We start from the raw sequence: 24,541 nt of genomic DNA, 5'->3' as shown, positions 1-24,541 counted from the left end.
GCCAGCCTCCTTCCTCTCTTTCCAGCTCACAGCCCACCTTCAGGGGCCTAGATTTTTTTCTCTCCACACAATCCACTTCAGAGAGACGTCGTTTTTTGTTTTTCATAAGAATTTAGAGGGTTTCTTGAAATGACGGGCTTCCGTGCCTGCCCCATTTAACAGTATGGTCCCCCAAATCCCGGCTGTGCACGACCTCGCAGGCAGTCCTTCACGGGGAGCAGCCGGTGCCCTGTGGCGTGCAGACCCGCACCCCGCCCTCATGCCCGGGGAGGCTCATCTGCGGGGACACAGCGCCTCCTGCTGGGGGCCGCGCCACCTCGAGGCCGACTCCTCGCAGACTCACCGAGAAGGGCTGCGGCCCTGGGCGAGAAGATCTGTCACTGGAGGAGAGGCCCAGGCCGCTGCCTCTGCGAGCCCCGTTTAGGACTGACGGCTGAAGACCCCGGCTCCCCTCGCCTCTGGCGCCTCCCCGGACCCTGAGCCCGCAGGGGGACCCTGGCAGCTCCCCTTCCCTGGGCCTCCCTGGAGGACCACCGGCACCAAGGGTTAACCCGCAGCCCTCCACCTCCCTCCTCCCACCTCTGGTCGGCTAGCCCGTTGCCATGGAAACGGGCTAAAAATAAAATGGGCTCCCAAAGCCCAGCCCCATGCACAGGAGTCAAAACAAACTAATTAAAGCAGCCAGGCTAAGATGTGAAGATAATTACACCCTCACTCAGGAGCCAGTCGTGGCAATGGAACAGCTCAGCAGGCAGCCCCTGACTCGGGGGCCCTGGGCCCCTCCCTGCCCGGCGGGGCTGGTTCCCCGCCTCAGACTCCTCCGCTGGGGGGTCCCACCAGCGCGTAGTCTTGTAACCCCTCCCCAAGAGAGCCCAGCCTGCTCTGGCCTGAGATCCCACCCTCCCACCGCGGTGCCCCGAACCCTTGATAAACCCACGCTATGGCTTCACGCTGGGGTGGCCAACGGTGGGGTGAGCTGAAGTCTGAGGCTGTTTTTCCACATCGGCCCTGAAACTCCGGGAAGTCCCTGCTTCTGGCCCTGGGGGCATGGGAAGGGCCTTGTCTCGGGCCCCACAGTTGTGGGGTCAAGCCCACGCCACCATGGGCCCTTTGCCTTGCAGGACCATCAAGGTGGAGGTGTACGACTGGGATCGCGATGGCAGGTAAGCGGGCAGGAGGACAGAGGTGAGCAGGGATGAGGGCAGCCAGAGGGGTGGATGGGCCTCTCCTCTCCTTGGAGAGCTATGCCCATGGCGGTTCTGGGGGTGAGGGGGCCTGAGTCTTCCAGTGAGAAGTCTGCTGCCCCAGGGACTTGTCCCTGCCAGGTTCCACTGTGGCACCCGAGGATCTCTGTCCTGCAGGCCGTGGCTCCGGGGGCATAAAAGGCCTCTTTTCCTCACATAGCTGCCTAGCAACAAGCCGGGGCCGAAAACCTCACCATATTTGGGAGAATTCAGATTTTCTGAAATGTACCTATTCGAATGTACAGATACAAGTGACCCCCTGAGCATTCATGTTCTCTGTGTGCGGCTAAGCATTGTGGGGTGACCGAGGTGCAGAAGACAAGCTCAGCCCGCAGAGACTCCCCCCAGTCTAGTGGGGAGGCCCTTGGTGCATCAAAGGAACTGTTGCTGGGAGCAGGCCCTGAGGGAGTGGGCTGCGGAAGGGGTAAGCTTTGCTGCACGCACATGGTCCCTGGACGCCGTACCTCAGTTGGGCCAAGCCTGGCCAGGAGGAGGCCACTTCTCACTCGGGGTTTGAGAGGCCAGTACCCTCCCTGTCTGCGAATGTTAAGTGCCCCCGAGGAGCAGTGTGGCTGGGAGTTCATAGATGGAGACGCGAATGGGCCTCTCCTGGCTCTAGTCCAGAAACCTCATGGCTCCCACTTGTCTATTGGCCCACACCCAATACGTCATCCTGACTTTTGGGACTTCCTCCCTTCTGTGGCACTACTAGGGCTGTTGTAAGGGGGTTTTCAACCCCATAATCTCCCTCCGTAACCTCTCAAGTCTGTGAGTGGATAGGGGGTGCTGTAAAGGGCTGTGCAAACATAACTCTAAGTTGGGCCCTGGCCGTTCCAGGTCGCTCCCCTTCCCCTGAGGCCTTCTGGGACAGGACTCCAGTGCCACAGAACCTCTGTTATCTCGCCCTGTCCCCCTGTCCTCCCCTCTTTACCAGCTCCATGTTTCATCTTACCCTGGAGCTCTCCATATTTCTCTTTCACCAGGGAAAACTGGGGACAGCCACCAGCTGTCATAGGGTCCTGCCGTCAAGGAGCTCATAGTCCGAGTGCTGAGAGCTATAAATATGTAGTCAAAGTCCAGAGTGGGCTCAAGGCAGGGCGAGGACCCGGGGACACCTCCCGGGCCTCACTCTCCACCTGCTCCGGAGGCCCTCCAGGCTGCCTCTCCCAGGGGCGGTGACAGCGAAAGGCCGCCAGCCCAGGGGAGACGGGGGTTCTTCTGCGGACGGGTTTTGCTGCTTTTAACAGGAACACACACTGGTGGGGGGCAGAGTCCCAGAAGGCGTGGCCACTGCAGAAAACACCTCTGGCTCCCTTGATGGACATGACACAAATAGTCTTTTCAAAGACCATTATTGGAAAAATGGCAAATACACGAAAAGAGAAGAGTTTAATGAAGGCTTTTAAGCCTATCATCTGAATTTAACAAGTGTCACATGTTGCCACATTTGGTCTATCTATGTTTTGCTGATGTAGTTTAAATTACAGACATCAAGGCATTTCTACTTCCAAATATCTCATTGAGAACGTCTAAAAAATAAGGACATTTTCCTACAGAACCATGAATGCCATTATCACACCTGACACATTGAACAATAATTCTTGAATACCATCTAATATTCATTCCATATTTAAATTTCTCCAGTCATCCCCGAAAGACCCGGCACTGCTGGTTTTGTTCAAACAAGACTCCAAGTAGAAGTGGGTCCCCTTCTCGGGGGCTCCCGCTCTTTGCTAGGTGACCACAGCTTTCCTGCTCCATGGGGGACCCTGGACTTTTCCCAGGGATCCAGCCTCTCTGCTGGCGTGCGCCCCTGGAGCCGAGGCCCCGGGCAGCATCGGGAGCTGGGGGAAGGGGCGTGAGAGGTGGGGAGATGGGCAGAGGCAGTATGCAGCCTGGGCCACAGCATCTCAGAGAGACCTTCTCTTGCAGCCACGACTTCATTGGCGAGTTTACCACCAGCTACCGGGAGCTGGCCCGCGGGCAGAGCCAGTTCAACATCTACGAGGTGAGGCGGACACCCGAAGTCCAGGGTTTGCTCTAATTATACCTGACTCCCAGCCACTGAGGACGATTGTGAGCCATGTGCTGGGCCGGGGTTTTTGCATGTTCTCCTGGAAGGTGGGTCTTATTGTCCCATTCTACAGTTAAGGAGCCTGAGTCTCAGAGAAGTGAGGGAATTTGCCCAAAGACACGTGGTTCAGTAAGTAGAGGAATCAAGAGGCAAACAAGGTCGGCTGGTCTGGCTCCAAAATCATTGAGTTATAGCGCCCCCCACAAAGCGCTCTTCCAACAAGATGGGGGAGGAGGGGTGCCGGTGGGGAGAAGGTGGGGGAGACCCAAGGTCCTGAGTTCCAGGTGGCACTCTGCCTTCAGTCTGAACAATTTCAGAACCCGCTGAAGGTCTTACTGTTTCTGGAAGGGAAGAGTCAGAGGAAAAGGAGGCAGGACGCCTCCATCTAAATCTGGAGAATCTGGACAGGGCCCCCAATCTTTCTGGAGATAATAGTGTTTGCCCTCCAAGGACAGTTTCTGCCGCTGAGCTTTGCTTGTGTGTGCTCGCCCTCCTGGGTGCCCTCCCAGCTTCCAAATTTAGCTTGAGTGCCAGCTCCTCCGGTGGCCTTCCCAGCACTCTGGTCTCGTGCTTTCTCCCTCGTGTGAGGTTCACGGACAGCACGGCTTGCGCTAGACCCACTTAACCACAGATACTTCTCTCTTTTTTTAAAGATTTTTTTAAAAAAAGATTTTATTTATTTATTTATTTATTTGAGTTAGTGAAAGCACGAGAGGGGTGGGGAGCAGGGAGGGGCAGAGGGAGAGGGAGAAGCTGGCTCCCCGCTGAGCAGGGAGCCCGATGCAGAGCTCGATCCCAGGACCCTGGGATCATGACCTGAGCCGAAGGCAGACGCTTCACCGACTGAGCCACCCAGGCGCCCCAGCCACAGATACTAGTAACCCTAGTATCTGCCTGGGTTCGTACCCCGACTCTACCACGTACCTGCCACGTGACCTGGGCTAAGTTCCTGAACCACTCTGTGCCAGGCACACTGAGAATTAAAGAAGTCGCTGGAAGAGTGCCTGGCCCCTAGTGAGCATGACATCACTGCTGTCTTCCAGCATCATCTGTTGAGCCTGTGTGCCAGGAGATTTCCATCTCACCACAGCCCTCCAGACAGGCTCTCTCCCCACAGCAGCAGCCACTCAGCCAGTGGTATGGAAGAGTAGGCTTCGACTCCCATCGCCGAGTCTGAACCGCTCCACACTCTCCCTCCCTCCCCCGGGTCTCTGTTCTGAGTGGGCAGGTCTTGTTCCACTAGACGGCTAGACAGAAGCTCCCGAAGGGCAGGCTGGGGGACAGCTCTTGCTGTGGCCTCCCTTCACGTGGGCCTGGGCGCGGGGCACCCAGTAGGTGCGTACGATCCAAGCACGTACCGAATTCATTTGAGCAAGGCCATTGTGAAGCTAGAGCGGGGTGCGTTTCTTTGAAAGGCCTCTGGTCCTCACAGTTAATTGCTTTGTTTTCTGCATCGGCAAAGGGAAGCGCTGTCTTCGTTCCCCCACCCAGGTGGAGGGAAGCGGGCTCGCTCCTTCTCCCGCTGCCTTTAAGGAGATTTTTAGGGAAGGGAAGGGATTATATCTCTTGGAGTTTGGCTTTTAAGAGTGCTTGACAGGCCCAGAAGAGGCCATGGTCTCTCAAGCTAAAAGCAGAAAAGGTTGGATTGACTCATTTTCTCCATCGGAAACACCATCGGGTAGAAAAGGAATTACACTCCGGCAGTCCCAGGGGGGCAGGCCTTGCCCTGTGGGCAGAGTCACTGGAAGGCCTTTCTAGAGTCCAAACCACCTGAGGAGAGAACAGGCTTCTGCCAGGAAAGGCCATCCGGGGCCCTGGGCTCCCCCTGGGTGTCTGACCTGTATGTCCAGCTGTGTGCTGGCCGCCACTTAGACTCGGCCTTCCCGAGCTGAAGGCACTGGGTAAAGCCTCCCCACAGCAACCCGCTCTCCCTGGCGAGCCGGCTTCATTCTCCTGGGCCGTCAGCATGGGGGCCACCGTGCCTGGGGAGGCATCCTTGATGCCTCCTGCCCCTCACCCCACATCCACTCCACAACTGAATCCCACTCCTCCCACCATTTACAGACTCTGACATTTGTTCCCTTCGTGCCCGTCCACCCCCACGGCCATCATCTCCCCTGTGTGGGGGGCTTTGCCACAGCCCCCCTAACGGTCTTCCCACCTCCTTCCATCCTCCACTCAGTAATCCAAGGCCTCCTCCAAAATGGTAAACCGATCACATGGCTGCCCTGCTTAATCTTTGGCTGTGTATCCCACCCACTGCCTGGCCAGGGTTCACACAGAGGGCCGGGGTTCAGAGTCAGAAGGATGCCCCCACCCCAGCTAAGATCCTACGGGGCCCTTTACCTACAAGGCGGGGTCCAGGCTCCACCACACAGGTGCCATGCCCCGGCGCCCTACAGTCTGCGGGCAACCAGTGGAGGTGTACAAGTTGACCCATACCTCCCACCCCTCGGAGGCCCCTGGGGTCTCGCCCCAGCCCCTTCCCTCTCCTCGCCACCACTGGTAGCCCCATTATGTTCTCTGAGGGTCTCTGAACCTCCCTGCCGGCTCAGCCTCTGTGCTTCCCCACGGTGCTCCCCTGGGGCTCCCTTTGCTCTTTCTCACTTAGTTGGGCCTGTGGATCCTTGGGGACTCCTTTGGGTATGAGTCCTCCTCCAGGAAGCCTGCTCTGCCTGCACACTCAGTCCACCCACAGTCTGAGGTAAATACCTCTCCTCAATGCTCCCTCCTGTGCCTCCCCCACCCCCTGGCTATTATTACCTGTTTGTCATACTTCCCACCCCCTTAAAGACCATGAGGTCCGTAAGGGTGGGGGTGGTGTCTCACTCACTATTGTTTCCCAAAGCCAGCACAGCTCCTGGCCCCTGGGAGCCATTTGGTGGCTTGCTTGCACAGAAGGGTTGACCCCAGACCTGCCCTGGGGGCCTTAGGGCCTGTGGGGCTGTGAGGAGCAGGAGAGGGAAAGGCTGAGAATTCCAGCTTGGGAGTTGGGAAGTTCCTGGCCCCCAGGGGGCGACAGTGCCCCACCTGGAACTTCAGGGTGCGGACGTGCGGGCTGGAGAGGCTGGGGGGTGGGGGTGGGGGTGGGGGTGTGTGCTGGGAGTGCACGAAACCTCAGAATACACAGGGCGTTTCTTCAAGGCCCACTTCACATGAGGATCTGAGAACAAAACATGGCTTTAATATTAAAACAGTTATAATTAGAGAGTGGAAATGTGGAATACAGGCTAATTTAAAGGTAATACAGAAGACTTCAAAGAAATGTACTTGTGGCCAGGTCTTTGGGCGACACCCAGACCCCCAGGAGTCCATGTTTATTCTCCTCAGCTGGGAGGGCTACTTGGGAATAAAAATTTGAGATGTATTCAGTTCTCAAAGTTCCACACCCTCACGGGACAGATTGGGACACCGAGGCACTGTGCAGCGTTGGAACTTTCCGCGAAAGTGTCTGTAAACACCACATCATCTGGGTGGCCTTCATGCCTGTGAGGGCTCTGAGATTGTTCTAGGCTTCTCTCCCCAGGTTCACAATTTCCACCTGCAGAGCTTGCCGGCCCTCCCCCCCTGAACTTCCCACCTGGGCCCCCAATCCAGCTCTTCCTTCCTTCTGTGTCTGCCTGGTCACCCGGCCCCTTTCCCTCCTGTCCCCGCAGCCGCGCCCTGGGCCCAAGATCCGTGGTCACTTCTTTCAGTGCTATGTTGCCATTGCTCAGTACCTGTTCCAATAAGCCCACATCCTCATTACCTCTCACCTGGACTCGTGGGGGTGGTAGTAGTGGTAGGAATGAAATTTAACAGCGGCTAACGCTTACATAGTATTCACTGCATTCCAGACCACATCCGAAATGCTTTACTTGTATTGACCTATTGAATCCCCATATCTTTCTATAAGGTAGGTACTTTTTATTCCTATTTTATAGATGAAGAAACCGAGGCACAGGGAGGTCAGGTAACTTGCCTAGAGTCATACAGCAGGTAGACATGCCCCTGATGTCTCTCCTTCTCCCCTCGTGTTCATTTCCGCCGGGTCCCAGCCCCCTAGAGCCTGCTGTCATCATGTCCCCTCCCAGCTTAGAGGTCATCAGAGTTCCCTGCTGGCTGCTGGGCGATGTTCAGACATATAACTTGGCACTTTAGGCTCTCTTCCCGCCAGCCCAGTGTGCTCTTCCACCTTGCGGTTCTGCCTCCAGTCCTGTGGCCGTTCTCCCTCCCCCAAACTATCTCCTCGGACTGGAATGCCCTCCTCCAGCTCCCCATGCTCAAACCCTTCCTGCCCCCAGCACATACCTGCAGCGCCAGCAGCCCTCGGGAGCCTTCGCTGATGCTGGGCCGGGAATGGTCCTTCCTTCCTCCAGCTCCTTTCACGTTTCTGGCTCCCCTTTTTGGGTGCCTCTTGTCCTCAGTCTCCTGAGGACATATCTTTCTCCAACTGGACTGAAGATTCTAGAAGAGAGGAGCTGGTGTCCCCCACTCCCACCCCATAAATATTTGTGAAGGAATGTGTTTGCATTTGTTATCAAGGTGACACCCAGGTAGGCAGCACTGACCTTGGGGTGGGAACCTGGTTTCTAATTTTGTCACTATGCAGAGCGCTGCGTGACCTTGGGCAAATGGCTTCTGTCCCTGTGCCTTCGTTTCCTGATCTCCAGGAATGGATATCACCATTCATTCAGACAGGAGAGGCCTCTGCTGAAGACAAAGTCGCCGCCAGAGGAAGAGGGGATGGGGGGGGGCACGAGTTCACCAGGAACCTGGAGAGGACAGAACGGGTGTGAAAATCAACCTGCCTGGCTTCCTCTGATGGGAGATGAGGGGAAGGCTGGGCTTGAACTTCCCCTGTGGAAATAAAAGAGCTGGTGAGGTTCCGGCCTGTACAGATGGAGCCCATGTGAAAGCCCCCTGGAGGGCTCACCGGGCAAGGTGCTCCCCTCACTGGGCCCCCAGGCTTCCCAGCCTCTGTGCTACCCACATCTTGGATTCGAAGATTCTTTGTGGGGAGGGGGCTGCCCGGTGTATGGCATGATACCAGCATCATCCCTGGCCTCTGTCTTTTCCCTCAGTCATGACAACCGAAGTGTCTCCAAACATGGGCAAATGGGGGGGGGCAGTTGAGACCACTGAGTTACGCTCACCCACAAGTGATTTTTTACCATCTACTAAATATGCGCCTAGGCCTGTGATCTATTCTCTGATGACAGGTCTGGTTTGGAATGAAAGCTTTCACATGAGGAATAGTCAAGGAAGTTCTAACTGGCGTGTTGGGGGGGCGGTGGTGGTGGAGAGGGGAGCCCCAAAGGCCCCAGGGCAGCCCTAGCCGCTGGATCTCCAAGGAGGAGCGGGGAGGATGGGAACTGGTGGAGGGAGGAGGGGAAGGCCTGAGCCAGCACACAAGGGCAGGCACAGACAGGGCCCCTTGCGACATGGAGCCTCCTTTGGCTGCATTTGGTGGAGGGCGTGTTTGGGGAGCAGTGGGAAAGAAGGTTAAATAAATATTATTCCTGGTGTGTTTGGTCGTGGAACACTGGGTCTAATCAGGAAGCCGGCTTGCATAAATCCAAATGCCAGTCTCTCAAAAGACCTCCCGGACCCTCCTCCCCTGGACGCCCCCCCCCATCTTCACACCCCATATTCTGCTTGCTAGGGATGGAGCCCTACTCAGGGGTCATTAGAAGCTCTAGGAGCCCAGGCCTGACTGGTTGGGAACGCTCCTTATCTGGTACCTGTTTTTTCCTGCAGGTGGTAAACCCGAAAAAGAAAATGAAGAAAAAGAAATATGTGAATTCTGGCACGGTGAGTAGCCACACCCCTCTCTGCAGCTGGGTGTAGACATCCTGAGGCCTGAGCTAGGCCTGGTGTCAGGAGCTGTGCGTGTCTGTGTGGGCTCCTGCAGGGTGTGGGCCCCAGACCTGGAGAGTTGGGGGTGGGGAAGGGTGGGGAGGATGGAGCAACAGCCCCGGGGCGGGGGGTGGGGTGGGTAAGGGTAGACAGTGTAGACGGGAGACGGGAGAAGCCACACCACAGGCGCTGTGATGCAGAATGAGAAATCCCAGAGAGAAACTCCCGTGGGGACTTCCTGCAGAAGGGGAGAGGGAAAGGAATAGTGTGCAGTGGGCCCTTACTCTGGGAAATTCCCCACTGAGGTGCCTTTCACAGGTTGTTTCCTTGAGAGGCAGACATTACCATCCCCTGTCATAAAAGAGGAAACCAAGGCTGCCAGCAGGGAAGTGACTCACCCAAGGTTACAGAGCCCGAGAGGCGCAACCAAGCTCACAGAGCTAGAGATGACAGTCAGCACTACAGTTAAATTGAGAGCTGGCAGCTGGCACTGCCCGTTTCCCACGACAGTCCTAGGATTGCATGAGCCCCATGGCTTCTGGGGGACCCATTTCCAGGACACTCATGCACGTATCGCTTCCCGAGTGCTCCCGTGTTCTAGGCGTGAGGGATACAGCTGGGAACAAGACAGACCCAAATCTCTGCCTTCCTGGTACTTATATTTTAGTTGGGGAGACAGAAAATAAATATATATGCGTACATATACCTATATATGTTAGGTGGTTATGATTGCTGTGGAAAAAAAGTATAAGAAGGGAAACGGTTAGCGAATGCCAGAGACAAACTACTATTTTATATTAAGTAGTCAAGGAAAGCTTTTCTCTGAGAAGGTGTTGTTTGAGCAGAGATTCAAAGAAGGTGAGGGAGCAAGTCATGAGTATATTGGGGAAAGAGAATTCTAACTGTAGGGATCAGCATGTGCAAAGGCCCTGAGGTGGAGCCTACAGTGCCTTTCTCAAACAAGCCAGCGTTTTTGCCCTGCAAATATATTCAGAGTTGTACCCTTCCTGTCCCTCCCCACTGCAGAGGTCCATAGCCCCATCGGCGAATGCAGCCGCACTTAGTCATTAGCTGTAAGCAAACTGCAACTCCAGACCAAGAAGGGGTCCTGGTCAGGGAGCTCTGCGGTTCCTCTGAGGAACCTTATTTTCTCCATCTGTAAAATGGGGCTAATAAATCATCCCTACCCTGCTTCCTGCACTGGCTGGCTGTGACAGGGAGCTGGAAACGCAGTGCAAAGTACTCCAGTCATTCAAAGGAGACGAATTGTAACGGCTTCCCAGGCAGGCTTGGAGTAAGATTTGCTTCCTCCAAAGCCACAGTGTCTCTCAGTGGGAATGCTGTCAGCATTTTGGACACGATCATTCTTCATCTCCTGGGACTTCCCGTGCATTGTGGGGTGCTTAGCACCCCTGGCCTCAGTCTGTGGCTACCAGTAGTGCCGTAGTCACTGGCAGACCCTTGAAACTTTCCCACACATTCCCATGCCCCTTTGGGAGGCAGCACCTTCCACAGCTGAGAAATCTCCGATGTACAGCTAAAAAAAAAAAGTTTGAAAACCACTGATCTCCTTCAGTTTTCTTAGAGATAAGAAAACTGAGGCCCAGAGAAGGGGACATGATTTGTCTCAGGTCAGTCTTCACCATGAAAAATCAGTCAGGGTCTAAGATGCCTTTTTTTCTTTTTTTCAAGATTGATTGATTTGAGAGAGAGAGAGCGTGAGCTCACATGAGTGGGAGGGGCAGAGGGAGAGGGAGAGAGAATCTCAAGCATATTCCCTGCTGAGTGTGGAGCCTGATGTGGGGCTCGATCTCATGAGCCTGAGCTCATGACCTGAGCTGAAATCAAGAGTTGGACGCATAACTGACTGTGACGCCCAGGCCCCCGGGTCCAGGAAGCTTATGAAAATGCATATGCCCAGTCCAGTTCCCTGGGGTCCCATTTTAGGAGGCCTAGGCTGGGGCCCAGGAAGCTGTGTTTAGTGCTTCTCATACCTTCCTTACTATGCACAGAATCTTCTGGGCATCTTGTTAAAATGCCCCAAATCTGCACGTCCGCCTTTCTAACCAGCATCAGGGTGATGCTGCCGCAGCCGCTGGTCCAGGGACCACGCTTGGAGCAGCAAGGCCCTGGCTGAATCTATATGGCCTGGCAAGTTAGGGAATTACTTCATCCCAGGATCTTGGGGGGGTGGGGTGGGGAGTGGGGTTCAGCCCCAACGGCAGGTTAGACTCATGTGAGGAGCTAAAAAAAGATCCAAGGCCAGAGCCCTACCCCCCAAACTGATGTAATTGGTTTGGGGTCCTCACCCAGGCTGCAGGAGGTTTTCAGAGCTCCCCGTGGAGTCTGGTGGTCATCGGTCAGGGTAGAGGCCACTGCTGAAGTCCACTCCTAGTGAAAGGAGACTGTCCATCCAGGTGCCTGATGCCCTAACCACAGCAGAGAGGGTCTCCAGGGCCCAGCACAGCACCCACAGGCCCTCCCATTATTCGGGCTGAGGTCAAGCAGAGGCCCTCCCTGGCCTGCCCAGAGGGTTGATAAAGATAGCCGATTCCGCACCAGTAGGGGTTCCCCCAATTCTAGGGTTGAGTTCTCTGACACAGGTAAAAGGTCCCCTGCCCCAGCCTTGTCTCATTTAATTGATTTTGGCAGCCAGGCTTTCACTTACTTGTCTCCACGATCCTAAAGCATTTTTGTAATGAGCTGCCAGGTAGCTGCCTGTCTAGGCAAAGTCGATGCCAAAGCCGTCAGGGGGCAGAGGTCAAAAGGCGTCTGCTCTGGGGAGGGGGCCCCAGGTCAGTTACCTCCTGGGAAAGAACAGGCTGCTTGTGGGGGTCTTGGATCTGCGAAGGTAGAGATCAAGAGAACTGGGGAGGGGTGAGTTGGGACAAGTGAGGTGAAGATCTACGGCAGACCAAAGGGGCACATTTTGGGATGGCTCGTTAGCGCCAGGGAGCTTGTCAGCATAGGCAGGTGGGCCGGCCTGTGTCGGGAAGACCCCCTCCAAGCTGGTATACACTTAGGGGAAACTTGTGCCCAGGGACAGTGACCAGGCCCTGCGGGGATGCCAGTGGGCATCAAGGTCAAGAGGGCAGGCTCTGGAGTCAGACAGACCCAAGTTCGCTTCTCGCTCGGCCAGGTCCCAGCAGCGTCATTGGGCCTGCTGCATCACCTCTTTGAACCTCAGTTTCTTTGGCTAGAAAATGGGATGATAGTTGTACTTCATAGGGTTGTTGTGGGTACCGTATGCTGTGGAGCATGCAAATCTCTGGTGGGTCCCGCGTACTCCCCCACTTTCAGCAAACCGTCTCCCCGCAGCCTGGAGCTCCCCGCTGACAAGCTCCCTCTTGTTTTTCAAGGTCACGCTGCTTTCTTTTGCTGTGGAGTCCGAGTGCACATTTCTTGACTACATCAAAGGAGGGTGAGAAGAGATCCAGCCCGGTTTCTTTGGCTTCAGGGAGAGGGAAGGGGCCCCAGATATTGGGAGCAGCTCTGGCTTCTTTGAGGCCCTGAACATAGCCTGTGAGCCTTGAGCAAACTCCTGGTTCTGGCCTCGGACAACTCGCCCAGAGCCCTGCATGCCCCTGGGTCCTGAGTGGCTGCAGAGGGTGCCCCCGAGCCACGGAGGCCAGACTAGGTCCTGTCAGGTTCCCCTGCAGGGGTGGGACCCCAAGGTGGCAGGGACTCCGTGACAAAGAGAACCAAGGGCTTAGGGAGGTGGAAAGAGCTCTGGACTAGGAACGAGGAGGCCCAGGCTCTAGGCCCTTCTTAGCCATGAATTTGCTGGATTACTTTGGGCAGGTCACTTTCCCTTCCTGAACATCAGTCTCCTCCTCTATACACACAGAGGTCGGAGTGAATTCTAATGGCCCTTCCTTCTCTAAGCTTCTGATGCCTGGTCTATCAGGGGTGCGGGGCAATGATTAACCTGCCCGTGTCATCAGGGACCTATAAGGGGCAGGAGGTGCTGGGGGATGAGCCATCAGAGGGTCCCACAGCCCACAGGTGGTCAAACATGAGCTTAAGGAACAGAAACAACCCAACGGGTTGGCATCCAGGCCAAGGCAGGCAGGAGAGCCTGCGGGCTCCAGCCAACAGCTCACAGAAAGCGAGCCTGACTCCGAGCTGAGGTTAGTGCGCTCCCTGCCAGAACAGCTGCCAGGTCAAGGTGTGGGGAGCCGAGAGCCCACAGGTGCAGGCAGGTGAGCGGCTACACCTGTCTGGAAAGAAGACAGGCCGGGCAGGTGCCAAAGGCTCATCCCAGCCAAGCTGGCACTTGGCTGCCGGCTTCTCCGGGGCAGAGGCAAAAGTCAGGCCCTGGGAAACCGCACTGACTCTCCCATGACACCACGCCCTGCCGCCTTGAAACTGGTTTCAAGGCTGTGAGCTCTCCTTCTACCCGCTGAGCACACGCCTCACAGCTGTCGCCCGGAGGCCCCTCCTGCCCCTCCCGGGGCCCCTCCTCTGAGCCCACTCCAGACCCTGCATGTGCTCCCTTCCCCCATCAAAACTGCCCCGTTCCCTAGCCCATGAAGCACACCCGAACTTACATTCTAGAGCACCTGCTAATTTTTGAACAATCCGCCTCCTATTTATCCTTCTTTGCAGAGCGCCCCTCATTTACAGAACACAGTGGGCAGCCGAGGATGATTATCTCCATTTTGCATAACTTGCTGGTGGCCACATGCCCAGCCAGTGGCAGGCCTCCTTCTGGCCCCATGTGCGTGTGGCATTTCTTCCATAGTAATGAGCAATCCCGGCCCTGCCTGCCTCACAGCCACCAGGTGGGGTGTGACGGGGCAGACACAGCGGGGTGGAAGGGCTGGGTGCTGTGATGTCTCATCGAGAAGCAGCCCTCAGAGGCCGGCCTTCAGTACAAAGCCGGCGCCGCAAGTACCGGGCAAGGGAGCACGCTGGCGCCAGCCCTAGCCCTCCCTCACACCTCCTCGTCCTCTCCAGAGACCTGAGTGAACGAGCTGGCTCCAGGGAGTGAGAGCTCGCTCGGCCTGCGTGTCCGGGCAGGCAGCTGATGGAGGCATTTGTCTCGGGATCCTCTCCTCCCTGGCCTCCCTCCCCTGCCCACCTGGCCCCGGAGTGGTCACCTGGGCCCCGGCAGGAGGGGCGAGCCTGCCGGGAGTAGCCGTCCCACAAAAGTCCCTGCTTTCCAGCCCCTTCCTTCCCCGAGTCGTTTCAGAACCCAGAGCAGGGGAAGACCAGTTAAGGAGTAAGGCTTGCCTCTTCCTTCACCCTTCCGATGGTGGCCCTGGGAGCAGAGCTCTTTCTTTTTTTTTTTTTTTTTAAGATTTTATTTATTTATTTGACAGAGATAGAGACAGCCAGTGAGAGAGGGAACACAAGCAGGGGGAGTGGGAGAGGAAGAAGCAGGCTCATAGCAGAGGAGCCTGATGTGGGGCTTGATCCCAGAACGCCAGGATCACGCCCTGAGCTGAAGGCAGACGCTTAACCGCTGTGCCACCTAGGCGCCCCAGCAGAGCTCTTTCTAACGAAGACACAGTCTCTCTTCCCCAGCGAGAGGGACCACGAACAGCAGATGACTAGAGTGGGTCAGCCGCTATAACAAATAATCCTGTGACCTCAAGGCTTAATACAAACAAAGGCTTATTTCTCATCCCTGGGGGGCAGCGTTGGGTCGGGAGACCCTCCACCCTGTCAGGAAGGGACCCAGGCTCTGGCCACCTTGTTTCTCCGTCTCCCTCAGAGGTTGGAGTCCGCTGGGTGCTCTGCCCCCAGGCAGCAGACAAAGGGAAAGAGTGTGGGCCGGACCGTCTCTGGCCAGCAGACCCTGGCTTGGGTCTCCTGCTCACCACATCCTTCATCCTTCCTGGGGGATGATGGCTCCATGAGCAGCAGCTCATCTGTGGTCAGGTGGAGAGAGGGCTGTGACTGATCTCACATCACGCCAGCTCGGAACCACCAGAACAAGGTGTCCTCAAGGAGGGTCCCAGAACCCCCTCCTCGGAATCCATCCCTGGATGAAGGCAGGGAATGTCTGTTGAAGAAGCAGATTCTGGGGCCCCCATCTCAGACCGACTGAGCTGACATCCTTAGGAGTGGGGCCCTGGGATCTTCTTTTTAAACAAGCTCCCCTAGTGAGTCTCTGGTCACTGTACAATGAGACCCACAAGACTAGACTCTATCAGGGGCTCCTGTCTCGTCAGCTTTATTCTGTCAGTATCTAGCATAGAACCCAGAAGAGCAAACCCTCAGAAAGCTTCAACCCTGAATCTGAATCCTCAAAACCAAACTTTTTACTATGGAAAAATTCTAAATCCATGCAAAAGTAGAGAGAAGGTATAAGGAACCCCCAAGCACTCTTCACCCAGATTCAACAGTTAACCAACTCCTGGCCAGTCTTGTTCCACACACGCTCTCTTTCATCCAATTGTTTTGAAGCAAATTACAGACGTCATATTTTGTCCCTCTAATACTTCAGGCTATAGCTCTAAAATGTAATGAGTTTCTCATTGTAAAATATAATCGCAGTACTATAATCACACCTACACACCGAGTCGTTCCCTAATACCAAATACCTACTCACTGTTCCAATTTCCCTAGTTCTCTTATAAAGTTGTTTAATTGGCTTATTTGAATCAGAGATCCGGGCAAGATCCATATATTGTGACTGGTCGATTGGTCCCTTTATTTTCTTTTCATCTGTTGATTCCTACAAGCATGTGAGGGCTTGCTAAAACAGAGTCCTGCTCCCCACCAAAGGATTCTGATTCACGAGGTCTGTGGGGGGCCTGGACTCCTCGCTGGTTCCCCCAGACTGGCTTTTATTGGCTGCATCCCCTGGCTGTCATTGAACATGTTCTTCTGTCCCCTGTAGTTCCTGTAAACAACTGGGAGATAGCTCTGGAAGCTCAGTCGGATTCAGGTTCAAGTTTTTGGCAAGACAGCATCATAGGTGATATTTCGTTCTTCCCTCAGAGATGCACAATATCTCTTTGGCTCTCTTTTTTGTCAAATAAGCATTAATCTTGCATCTGATGCTGAATTTGAGCGAGGAGCACAGGGAGACCCTACTTCACTGGACTCAGGTGGGCCCAGGGGCAGGGTTTGGGGACAAAATAGGTAACGGTCACCATGTACCACACAGAACACAATCCCTTCAGAGAGCTTTCACACTGCCTACCTCTTATGGCTGCAACAGTCCTTTGTGGGGAAGCCATGGCTGGCATGACTATCCCCATTTTCTAGAACTGGAAGAAGAGTGACTTCACCAAGGCTGCATGTCCGGCAAGTTGTGGGGCTGGGGAGGAGGCCAGATGTTTCCCTGTCCAGGTAACTCCCCTGCTGCTTTTCCTCTTTCAGGACCCAGATCAACTTCACAGTGGCCATCGATTTCACGGCCTCCAATGGTGAGTGGGGGATGGGCAGAGGAGCTGGAGCGGGGCTGGGGGCTGGAAAGAGGAGAGCTTTTCAGAGCTGTGGTAGTTGGCCCTAGCTGGGAACCAGCTCTCCCATATTCTCTGGCCTCATCTTCACCGAAAAGGAGCTACGAAGGCCTGGAGAGCCAGAGGCATAACCAAGATGGCAAAAGTATCCCCAGCCTGGACCATGGTCACTAACGAATCTGGGCTCTGGGCCCATGGAGAGTGCTGGAGAAAAGGTGATTCCTTACGGGGTCAAATCTCACATCCTCTGCGCAGCCCAACCCCCAGGCTGGAGGGGAGCTCTGCAGTCCTCAGTGAGGGCAGGAACCCCAGTTTCCAGCCTTGCCGGGGCTGCCCCAGCTCCCTTCCCGCTGCTGACCTTCTCCAGGGTGGGGCTCTGGGCACCACGAGTGACCAGTGCCCGATTTTACACTGTTAGAAACGTCACCACCTCTCTTGGAGTCTGGGCCCCCGTTAGTGGTACTCCATGCTCACTCTCGTGCCTGTCAGAGCAGACCCGGTTTGGGATTCATTGGGTGGGCCCCGGCGTCCTAGAGTGGTAGGAGGGCAGAGCTGGGAAGGAAGCTGTGAGAATCCCACCTGCTCCATCCTCACGACACTTCCGTGAGGTGGGACTGTTATCCCCACTCCACACATGAGGAACTGGGGCTGAGAGGTAAGGAGCCACGGAAGAGCACACAGCTAGCAGCCAGTAGAGACGGGATCTGTTCGTTGGCAGTCTGTGGCGTCATGCCTCTGATGAAGCCATAAGTAAAACGTGGGCCTTTACCAGTGGTGACGAGGCTGTGGGGAGAACTCAGGCCAGCAAGAGGGATAGGGAGTACGGGGGGAGGCTGTGATTTTCGGGAGGCCGCTCAGGGAAGAGCACACTGGGGAGGGGACGCTTGAGCAGACGGAGCAAGCCATATGCACCTCTGCGGAAAAGTGTCCCGGAGCAGAGGGACACGCCACTGCGGAGGCCCTGAGGCGGGGATGGCAGGGGCCGGGCCTGAGTAAGTGAGGGGAGGGGATGGCAGGAGGCAAGGAGGGAGGCCACTGGAGGCCAGACCCTGTGGGGCCTGTGGGCCCCCCCATAAGGACTGTGGGTGAAATGGGAGCCTTGGGAGCAGAGAAGAGGCATGGCCTAGCTGCCTGGGGTTTGACAGGCTCCTCTGGCCGGACTCCAGGCACAAGGGCGGAAGCCCAGACAAGGGGATGGGGCCGTCACTGAGGAGGGAGAAGCAGGTGAGCGCCTTATGTATATTCTGGAGGTTAGCAGCCAGGATTTCCTGAAGGATTGAAGGTGCGGCAAGAGAGGAAGAAAGGAGTCAAGGATAAAGAAAAGTAGGGGTGCCTTCGGATACCACCTTCTGCATTCTGAGCGTGGAGCGCTTGGAGTGTGGAGACCAGCACGTGTCCCCATGTCACGTGTTGCAGGGAACCCGTCCCAGTCCACGTCCCTGCACTACATGAGCCCCTACCAGCTGAACGCGTACGCGCTGGCGCTGACCGCCGTCGGGGAGATCATCCAGCACTACGACAGTGACAAGATGTTCCCTGCCCTTGGCTTCGGCGCCAAGCTGCCCCCTGACGGGAGGGTGTCCCACGAGTTCCCGCTGGTAGGACGTCCTGGGAGGACAGGCTGAGGGCTGACCAGGCTCAGGCATGGTGACAAGCCCGGGGGGGGGAGGGGCATTTTCCATCCTCCCTGCCCAGGGACAGACGGTGCAGCCTTTGGGGGCAGGGTGGAGAGGCTGCCTGCTGTGGGGGGGGGCTTGTATCAGGGCCTCCAGAAGCCCACTCCCCACCTTGCTCACCAGCACCTCCCCTCCATGCCTGAGGCCACCCACAGTGGGTTCTGGCCTCCTTTTCCTGACAAGACGCAGGAGAGGTGGAGTGGAGACATGTTGGACGAAACCACCTCTCCCCAAGGCCCCAGAAATGAGGGTGAAGGGGAGTGCACGGGGACTAGGAAACTGCAGGTAATCCCAGGAGCTCCCTGAGCTGGTGCTGAGACAGGGGCCGTGCTGATGCCACCTCCTCTCCCTCCCTCCCACGAGCTGGAGGCACAGCACACGGGGGACAGATCAGCCACTGGTCCTTCCAGAGCTGCTCCGATCCAGCAGTCATTCGAGGATGTGGTGGTTTGCTCAAGGTTCCCTGAGGGAAGCGGCCAGGGCTCTCAGGGGGCCTGTCCCAGCAGGTCCAGAGAGTGGGGCAAGGAGCAGGTTTGAGCCCTGCTCACCCAGAGCGTCCCCCCTAAACCCCCCACCAGAGAAGAGTGTAGGAGATCCCAGACCCCCTGGCCTTCCCCACCCTGGCTGTACCCTCCCACCCCGCCGAGCCCCCGGCCTCCCTCTCCCGCTTACCCCCTCCTGGGCTCAGCCTCCCTATCCTCGGTGCCCCCAGAATGGCAACCAGGAGAACCCCTCCTGCTGTGGCATCGACGGCATCCTGGAGGCCTACCACCACAGCCTGCGCACCGTGCAGCTCTATGGCCCCACCAACTTCGCTCCCGTGGTCACCCACGTGGCCAGGTGAGTGCCGCAGCCACTAGATGCATCCCGCAGCTCGCACAGCGCTCCCGTCCACACATGTCCTCTCGGGAAAGTGGGAGGGATGTCTGTTCCACTGACCCACCTTTCAGGGAGCCCTGACCCTAAAGAGACTCCCCTCCCGCCAAAGAGTTGTCCCCCCCCAAATGCTGTTGGGGTGGGGAGGGCTTCAGAGCTGGCCAGACAGACGGCACCCACCCCCGCCAGGACCGCGGCCGCAGTGCAGGACGGCTCCCAGTACTCAGTGCTGCTAATCATCACGGACGGGGTCATCTCGGACATGGCGCAGACCAAGGAGGCTATCGTCAATGTGAGCTGGGAGCGGGGGGATGCCTCCCCACTTCTTTAGAGAAGCCTGTGGGACGAGGCTTCCTGGGCAGTGGGGTCTGGGAGGTGGAGGGGTCCCGTGGACGAGCTCTGTACCCACCCCCGGTCGTGGTCCACTCCCTCCCGACGCCCATGGCTCCCTCGTTAACCCGTGGACCACTGCCCCAGACCCCAGCCCAGCCTGGCCAGGGCGAAGCGGGAGCCCAGAGTCGGGGAGGCGCGGGAACCTGGCTCCCCCCACTGGGTCCTCGCCCTGTAACGGGTTCCAGCCCCAGCTCGCACTTCTGGATGCCCACATAAAAGATGTCTCCCTCGTAGGAGGCCCAGGGACAGGAGAGGGGGTCAGGGGGTGTCTCAGAGAAGCAGACCTGTGACCCGTTTCCCCCTTTTGACCCTCTCTTCCTCTCTGGGGCCCCACGGCTGTTTCCCTTGGTCCGTGCCCCTCCCTCTCCCCCCTTTCCTGTGTTTCTCTGTGTGTCTCCATCCTTCTGTCTTCCATTTTTTCTCTGTCCTTCTGTCTTTTTTCCCTTGACCCACCCCTTTCTGTCCCTACCACTGATCTCCCAGGCTGCCAAACTCCCCATGTCCATCATCATCATCGGCGTGGGCCAGGCGGAGTTCGACGGTAAGTTGCCATCCCCCAGATGTTTCCCCAGAGGCATCAGGCCCTGGGGAATGACCCTTCCCCAAAGAGTGAGAGCTCATGGGTGGGCGTGACCGTCTGGGTGAGCAGGCAGGGTGTAAGGGTGTGTTTGTTTGCACAGGGAAGGGTGTGCCAGGGTGTGTGCCCAGGCCCTCCTCCCTCCTCCAACCCTGGGAGCCTGCGGAGGGTGGAGGAGTTGGACTGGGCCAGAAGTCAGACTCACCATGTTGGGCTCCTCCTGTCTCCTGGCCTCAGTCTCCTCATCTCTAAAACGTGGGGGCCTGATCTGATGGTCTCTGTGCTGGATGGGCCTTGGACTGGAGGACAAGTCCACTGGCCTGCCAGGCCTGGGTGCCCACCATTAATTCACCCCACCCCAATGCCTGTCGTCACACAGCCATGGTGGAGCTGGATGGTGATGACGTGCGGATCTCCTCACGGGGGAAGCTGGCAGAGCGGGACATCGTCCAGGTGAAGCCCAAATCCTGCCTGCCCCAAGGAAAACGCCAGAGCCCCTCTAACAAGGCTGACCTCATACCGCCTTTTAGAGAATTCTCTGGAAAAGGGCCCTGGAAAGAGCCCCCGAGTGGCCTGGCCACCATAGAAGGGAACAGGAATCAGTCCTTGGGTCACACTTCTCCCCCCGCTGGACCTCGCCCTACCATGTCTGAGACTCACCCCCAAAGCTGTTGCCCTGACCAGAATGCTCGGCCAAGGCCTCCCTGAGCCACCAGGCCTCCGTGGTCTCCTGCAGAGAACTTATAGCCCCATACTTGCACTTTCCAGTGTCTTCTGTGGGGCTGCCTTCCCAGTGAGACCGCAAACCCCTTGGAGGTGGGGGAGGTGTCTTCACTGTTGCTGAGGCGCTCCCGTTCCGGGTTCACCGGATCCGTGTTTTAACATCTCACTAGGACGGCACATGTAGTGAGCACACAGGTCTTTGTCCTCAGGGCGTCCCTGCCCAGTCAAGCCTCAGAATGCCCCTTAGTAAGCGCTCCTGTCTGTGAACCTCCCGCTCTGTTCAGGAGATGGGGAGTAAAGACTGACATTCCCAGACCCCCTGGGTTTAAACAGTGTGGGGGGGTCATTCCAAGGCTGGAGACCAAAGTTAGGAGGCTAGACCCCAGAGCAGGGGCCATCTGGGAGGGGGGAGCCGCGTATGGTAAGGCCTGGAGGCAGGAGTGAGCTGAGGCACTCAAGGAGTTGGGGGGGTTCACCCCCCCCAAGGAAGCCAGAGGGGCCTGACTTTGGGTGTCGGCCTGGAGACAGAGGAGGAGAAGCAGAGCAAATGAGACGGAGAGGTTGGGGGAGATGGGAAGGCCTGTTTCCCAGAAGCCAGGGGGTTCATCCAGCATTTTCCAAGCGCTGGCTGAGTCCCTGTGCTTGGTGCTGCGACCTCAGAGCTCAAGGGCTCCTGTTCAGGGGTGCATCCTGGCAGGGAGGAGGTGCTCCGGCTCTGTTCAGCGGGTGAGAGAACAGCCCCTCAGCAATCCCCAGCAGCGGGAGGGGCTGAGTGCAGAGGGCAGAGGCCGGGGAGGCGTGGGACAGGGCCCCGGGCCTGGACACTGGGAGGGGGCTGGGGTCCAGCCTGAGCCCCGGCCTGACCGTGCCTTTCCTCCGGCCAGTTCGTGCCCTTCAGGGACTACGTGGACCGCACGGGCAACCACGTGCTGAGCATGGCGCGCCTGGCCCGCGATGTGCTGGCCGAGATCCCAGACCAGCTGGTGTCCTACATGAAGGCACAGGGCATCCGCCCGCGCCCCCCGCCCGCCGCCCCGGAGCCCTCGCCCCCACGGTCCCCAGCCCGCACCCCCCCTGCCTCCCCCCTGCACACACACATCTGAGCACTCTTCCTGAAGGCGCCTGGCCTATGGTGGGCGGCTCCCTGGGGGCGGGGGGCCAGTGGAAGCTCGGCTGGGGTCCCCAGACCCCCTTATGATATGCCATGCCTAGCCTTTGTAACGTGTGTGCCTGGCCAGCGGGGGATGGGGCCTCTGAAGACTCTGCTCTCATTTCCCGGCCTCATGGCCCAAACCCCGGGAGTTGGAGGGTACAGGGTGGGGGTGATGTTCCGGGCCCCTGCCCTTCTCATGTCCCCCCGACACCTGGTTCTAGTCCAGCCAGGAAGGGGTTCACGATCAGGAGGATTGGAATCCCCCTCAGCCCACCTGGGCAATTCCATCTGCTCCTCTATGGCCCTGAAGCCTGAGCTGGGCCTCTCTCCTCCCGGGCCCTAGGCCCTCCCCTCCTCCTGTGCCATCTATTCTTACACCTGGTCCCTGACCTCCCCACTCACCGTGCCAGTATCTACCCCGTCCATATTTCCAGTGAACCCGGTGAGGCTGATGGGTTTGCGGGGATGCCCGAACATGTGACCCCTCCCAGGGACGCTTGCCTGCCATGGGAGCCCAGCGGAACCGTGAAGGGGAGGCTGTGATGGGAGGCCATAGGTCACATGATGGGCTAGGAATGGAGGCTTGTCAGGCACAGAGTCCCTTCTGGTGCCTCTCAGGCCCAGAATGACACTGGTTTTAGATCCACAGATCCACAGGCCCTTCCCTGGTGTGGGCCCCCAGGCACCTCTACGGTTGACTCCGGGCTCCAGGCGTCCCCTCTCCTGCCAAGGCTGCCCAGAGCCCTTGGAGCCCAGTCGTCTGCTGCTCCGCAGGAGGCCTTGGAAGGAGAAGTCCAGCCCCAGCACTCCCATACTGCCCCTCTCTCCCACAGGGATAGGCGATAGGAGTCCTGAGTTTGAGCCCTGCATCTAGCCCCTGCCTGTGGGAACCCAAGGAAGGCCCTTCTGCCTTTTGGGACTCAGAAGTAGGGCAAGAGGGTTGACCAGATGGTCCCAGGTTTATCTTCAGCTCTGGTGTCCTGAGAGTCCATTCATGCCATGCCCAGCTTCCCCCATCCCACTTTTCAGCAGTGTGACCCCTTACTCTGGCCGTCTTGGCCCTTAGGGTCACCCTGTTCCATCCTGTCTCCTTAAATCTACCCTAGTCCTTCAGCCTTGGGCTCTGGGGTCTGAGCCCAAGCCCTTGCCTCTGCTGTGGGGAAGGTGAGGAAGGTGTTCTCGCCCCTGGGCCCACCGAACTGCCCAGCCTTCACCCACATGGGGAGCAAGTCATGCATGCCAGCCCCTCCCGCAGCATGGGGCTCCTCAGCCCACTACACATCCCATGCCTGGGGGGAGACCAGGCCCCCACCCTGTCCACTGCCCGACACGCTTTCCTTCCTGTCATGCATGATGGTGGTGTTTCTACGCTGTCTGGTCCTGTGCCGTCTCTGAGACAGTCTGTGTGTGGAATTTGCCTTAAACTGAAGTAAATTTGGTTCTTTTAGTAAAGTTCCTTGCTTTCCTGTCTCCTGTGAATAACAGCAAATGTGTTGCTGTTTGACAGGGTCCAGGTTCTCCTTTCTCTCTCTCTTCCATTCTTTTGTTTGGTAAGGATTTCCTGAGGGACTACAATGTGCCAGGGCCTGTGCTGGGCGCTCGGGATGCAGCAGTGAACAAAACGCAGGCCCCATCTCCACACGGAGCTTACCACAGACACACAAATGAGACAGGAAAACTCAGTAAGCACATAAACAATAGGTAGATAACCTAATTTCAGGTGGTGATAAGAGTTACAAAGACAAACAGAAAAGAAGCGGCTGGAGAGGAACAGGGGGTATTTTAGATGAGGTGGTCAGGGAGGGCCTCTCTGAGGAGGTGAAGGTTGAGATGAGCCCTAAGGAAATGAGAGAAGGAGGCATGCTGGTATCCCAGGCAGAAGGGCTCCAAATAGAAGGAACAGCAAGTGCAAAGGCCCTGAGGCATACTTTGTGTGAAGGACAGCAGGGAGGCTTGTGTGGTTGGAGCTGTGTTAAGAGGAGCAGGGGGGCAGGGATAGTTCAGGAGAAGAGATTAGGGAGGTGAAGAATCCAGAATGTACAGGGCCTTGTAGGCCATGATAAGGGCTTCGGCTTACTCTGAGTGAAACGGAGCCAGTGAGGAGGTGAGAGAGGTGAGTAACACGATCAGGTTATTCTCGAAAACAAGTGGGTCCCTTTATTGCATTTGATCACACATTGACTCATCCCTCAACAAGTACTTACCATGCAGCAGTGCCAGGCCCCGCTCAGGTTTGGAGACACTGATTCACACACGGCTGCACCCTCCGGGGGTGACCCCTGCTCTGGAGCGGTGAGCTAGGAAATCCTACCACCCGGGACTACCGATGCCAAGCCCGTGGGAGGGGCCGGGGGCTGTGGGCACCAAAGGGGCGCTCCTGGCACAGCCTGGACGACTCATAGGCCATGCGCCCGGGATGAGTTACTGCTCTGTGTGCAATGGGACCATCCGTCTTCCCTTGCGGGATTAGCGTGTGGACAGACTGTGGGGCCTAGAGATATGGCCACGTGAAGCGTGTGACGTGCGCAGACAGGACGCACTTGCAGAGCACAAGAAAATCACCTCCCTC

The 24,541-nt window shown here is 57.1% G+C and overlaps 1 protein-coding gene across 5 annotated transcripts in view; it reads left to right on the top strand.

Annotated features, from left to right (window-relative positions):
- The window catches only part of CPNE5 (copine 5), an 82,882-nt gene extending 59,458 nt beyond the window's left edge, over nucleotides 1–23,424 (top strand). For 3 of the 5 annotated variants that reach the window (XM_034660643.1, XM_034660642.1, XM_034660641.1), the window contains 11 exons: nucleotides 1,122–1,163; nucleotides 3,177–3,252; nucleotides 9,058–9,111; nucleotides 12,516–12,577; nucleotides 16,492–16,538; nucleotides 17,991–18,172; nucleotides 18,963–19,090; nucleotides 19,316–19,418; nucleotides 20,003–20,060; nucleotides 20,476–20,549; nucleotides 21,704–23,424. In XM_034660643.1, coding sequence (XP_034516534.1) covers nucleotides 1,122–1,163; nucleotides 3,177–3,252; nucleotides 9,058–9,111; nucleotides 12,516–12,577; nucleotides 16,492–16,538; nucleotides 17,991–18,172; nucleotides 18,963–19,090; nucleotides 19,316–19,418; nucleotides 20,003–20,060; nucleotides 20,476–20,549; nucleotides 21,704–21,922 — 1,045 coding nt within the window. In that variant the 3' untranslated portion in view covers nucleotides 21,923–23,424. Of the gene's footprint in view, nucleotides 1–1,121; nucleotides 1,164–3,176; nucleotides 3,253–5,929; nucleotides 6,372–9,057; nucleotides 9,112–12,515; nucleotides 12,578–16,491; nucleotides 16,539–17,990; nucleotides 18,173–18,962; nucleotides 19,091–19,238; nucleotides 19,419–20,002; nucleotides 20,061–20,475; nucleotides 20,550–21,703 lie in introns of those variants that run through there. The other 2 variants (XR_004625466.1, XM_034660644.1) reach the window with 2 other exon arrangements.
- The last annotated feature ends 1,117 nt before the right edge of the window (nucleotides 23,425–24,541 follow it).

The sequence above is a fragment of the Ailuropoda melanoleuca genome, chromosome 5 (assembly GCF_002007445.2).
Source record: "Ailuropoda melanoleuca isolate Jingjing chromosome 5, ASM200744v2, whole genome shotgun sequence".
In the NCBI taxonomy this organism is placed as follows: Eukaryota; Metazoa; Chordata; class Mammalia; order Carnivora; family Ursidae; genus Ailuropoda; species Ailuropoda melanoleuca.
The sequence above is the reverse complement of the archived record's forward strand: the minus strand, read 5'-3'. Positions and strand labels throughout refer to the sequence as shown.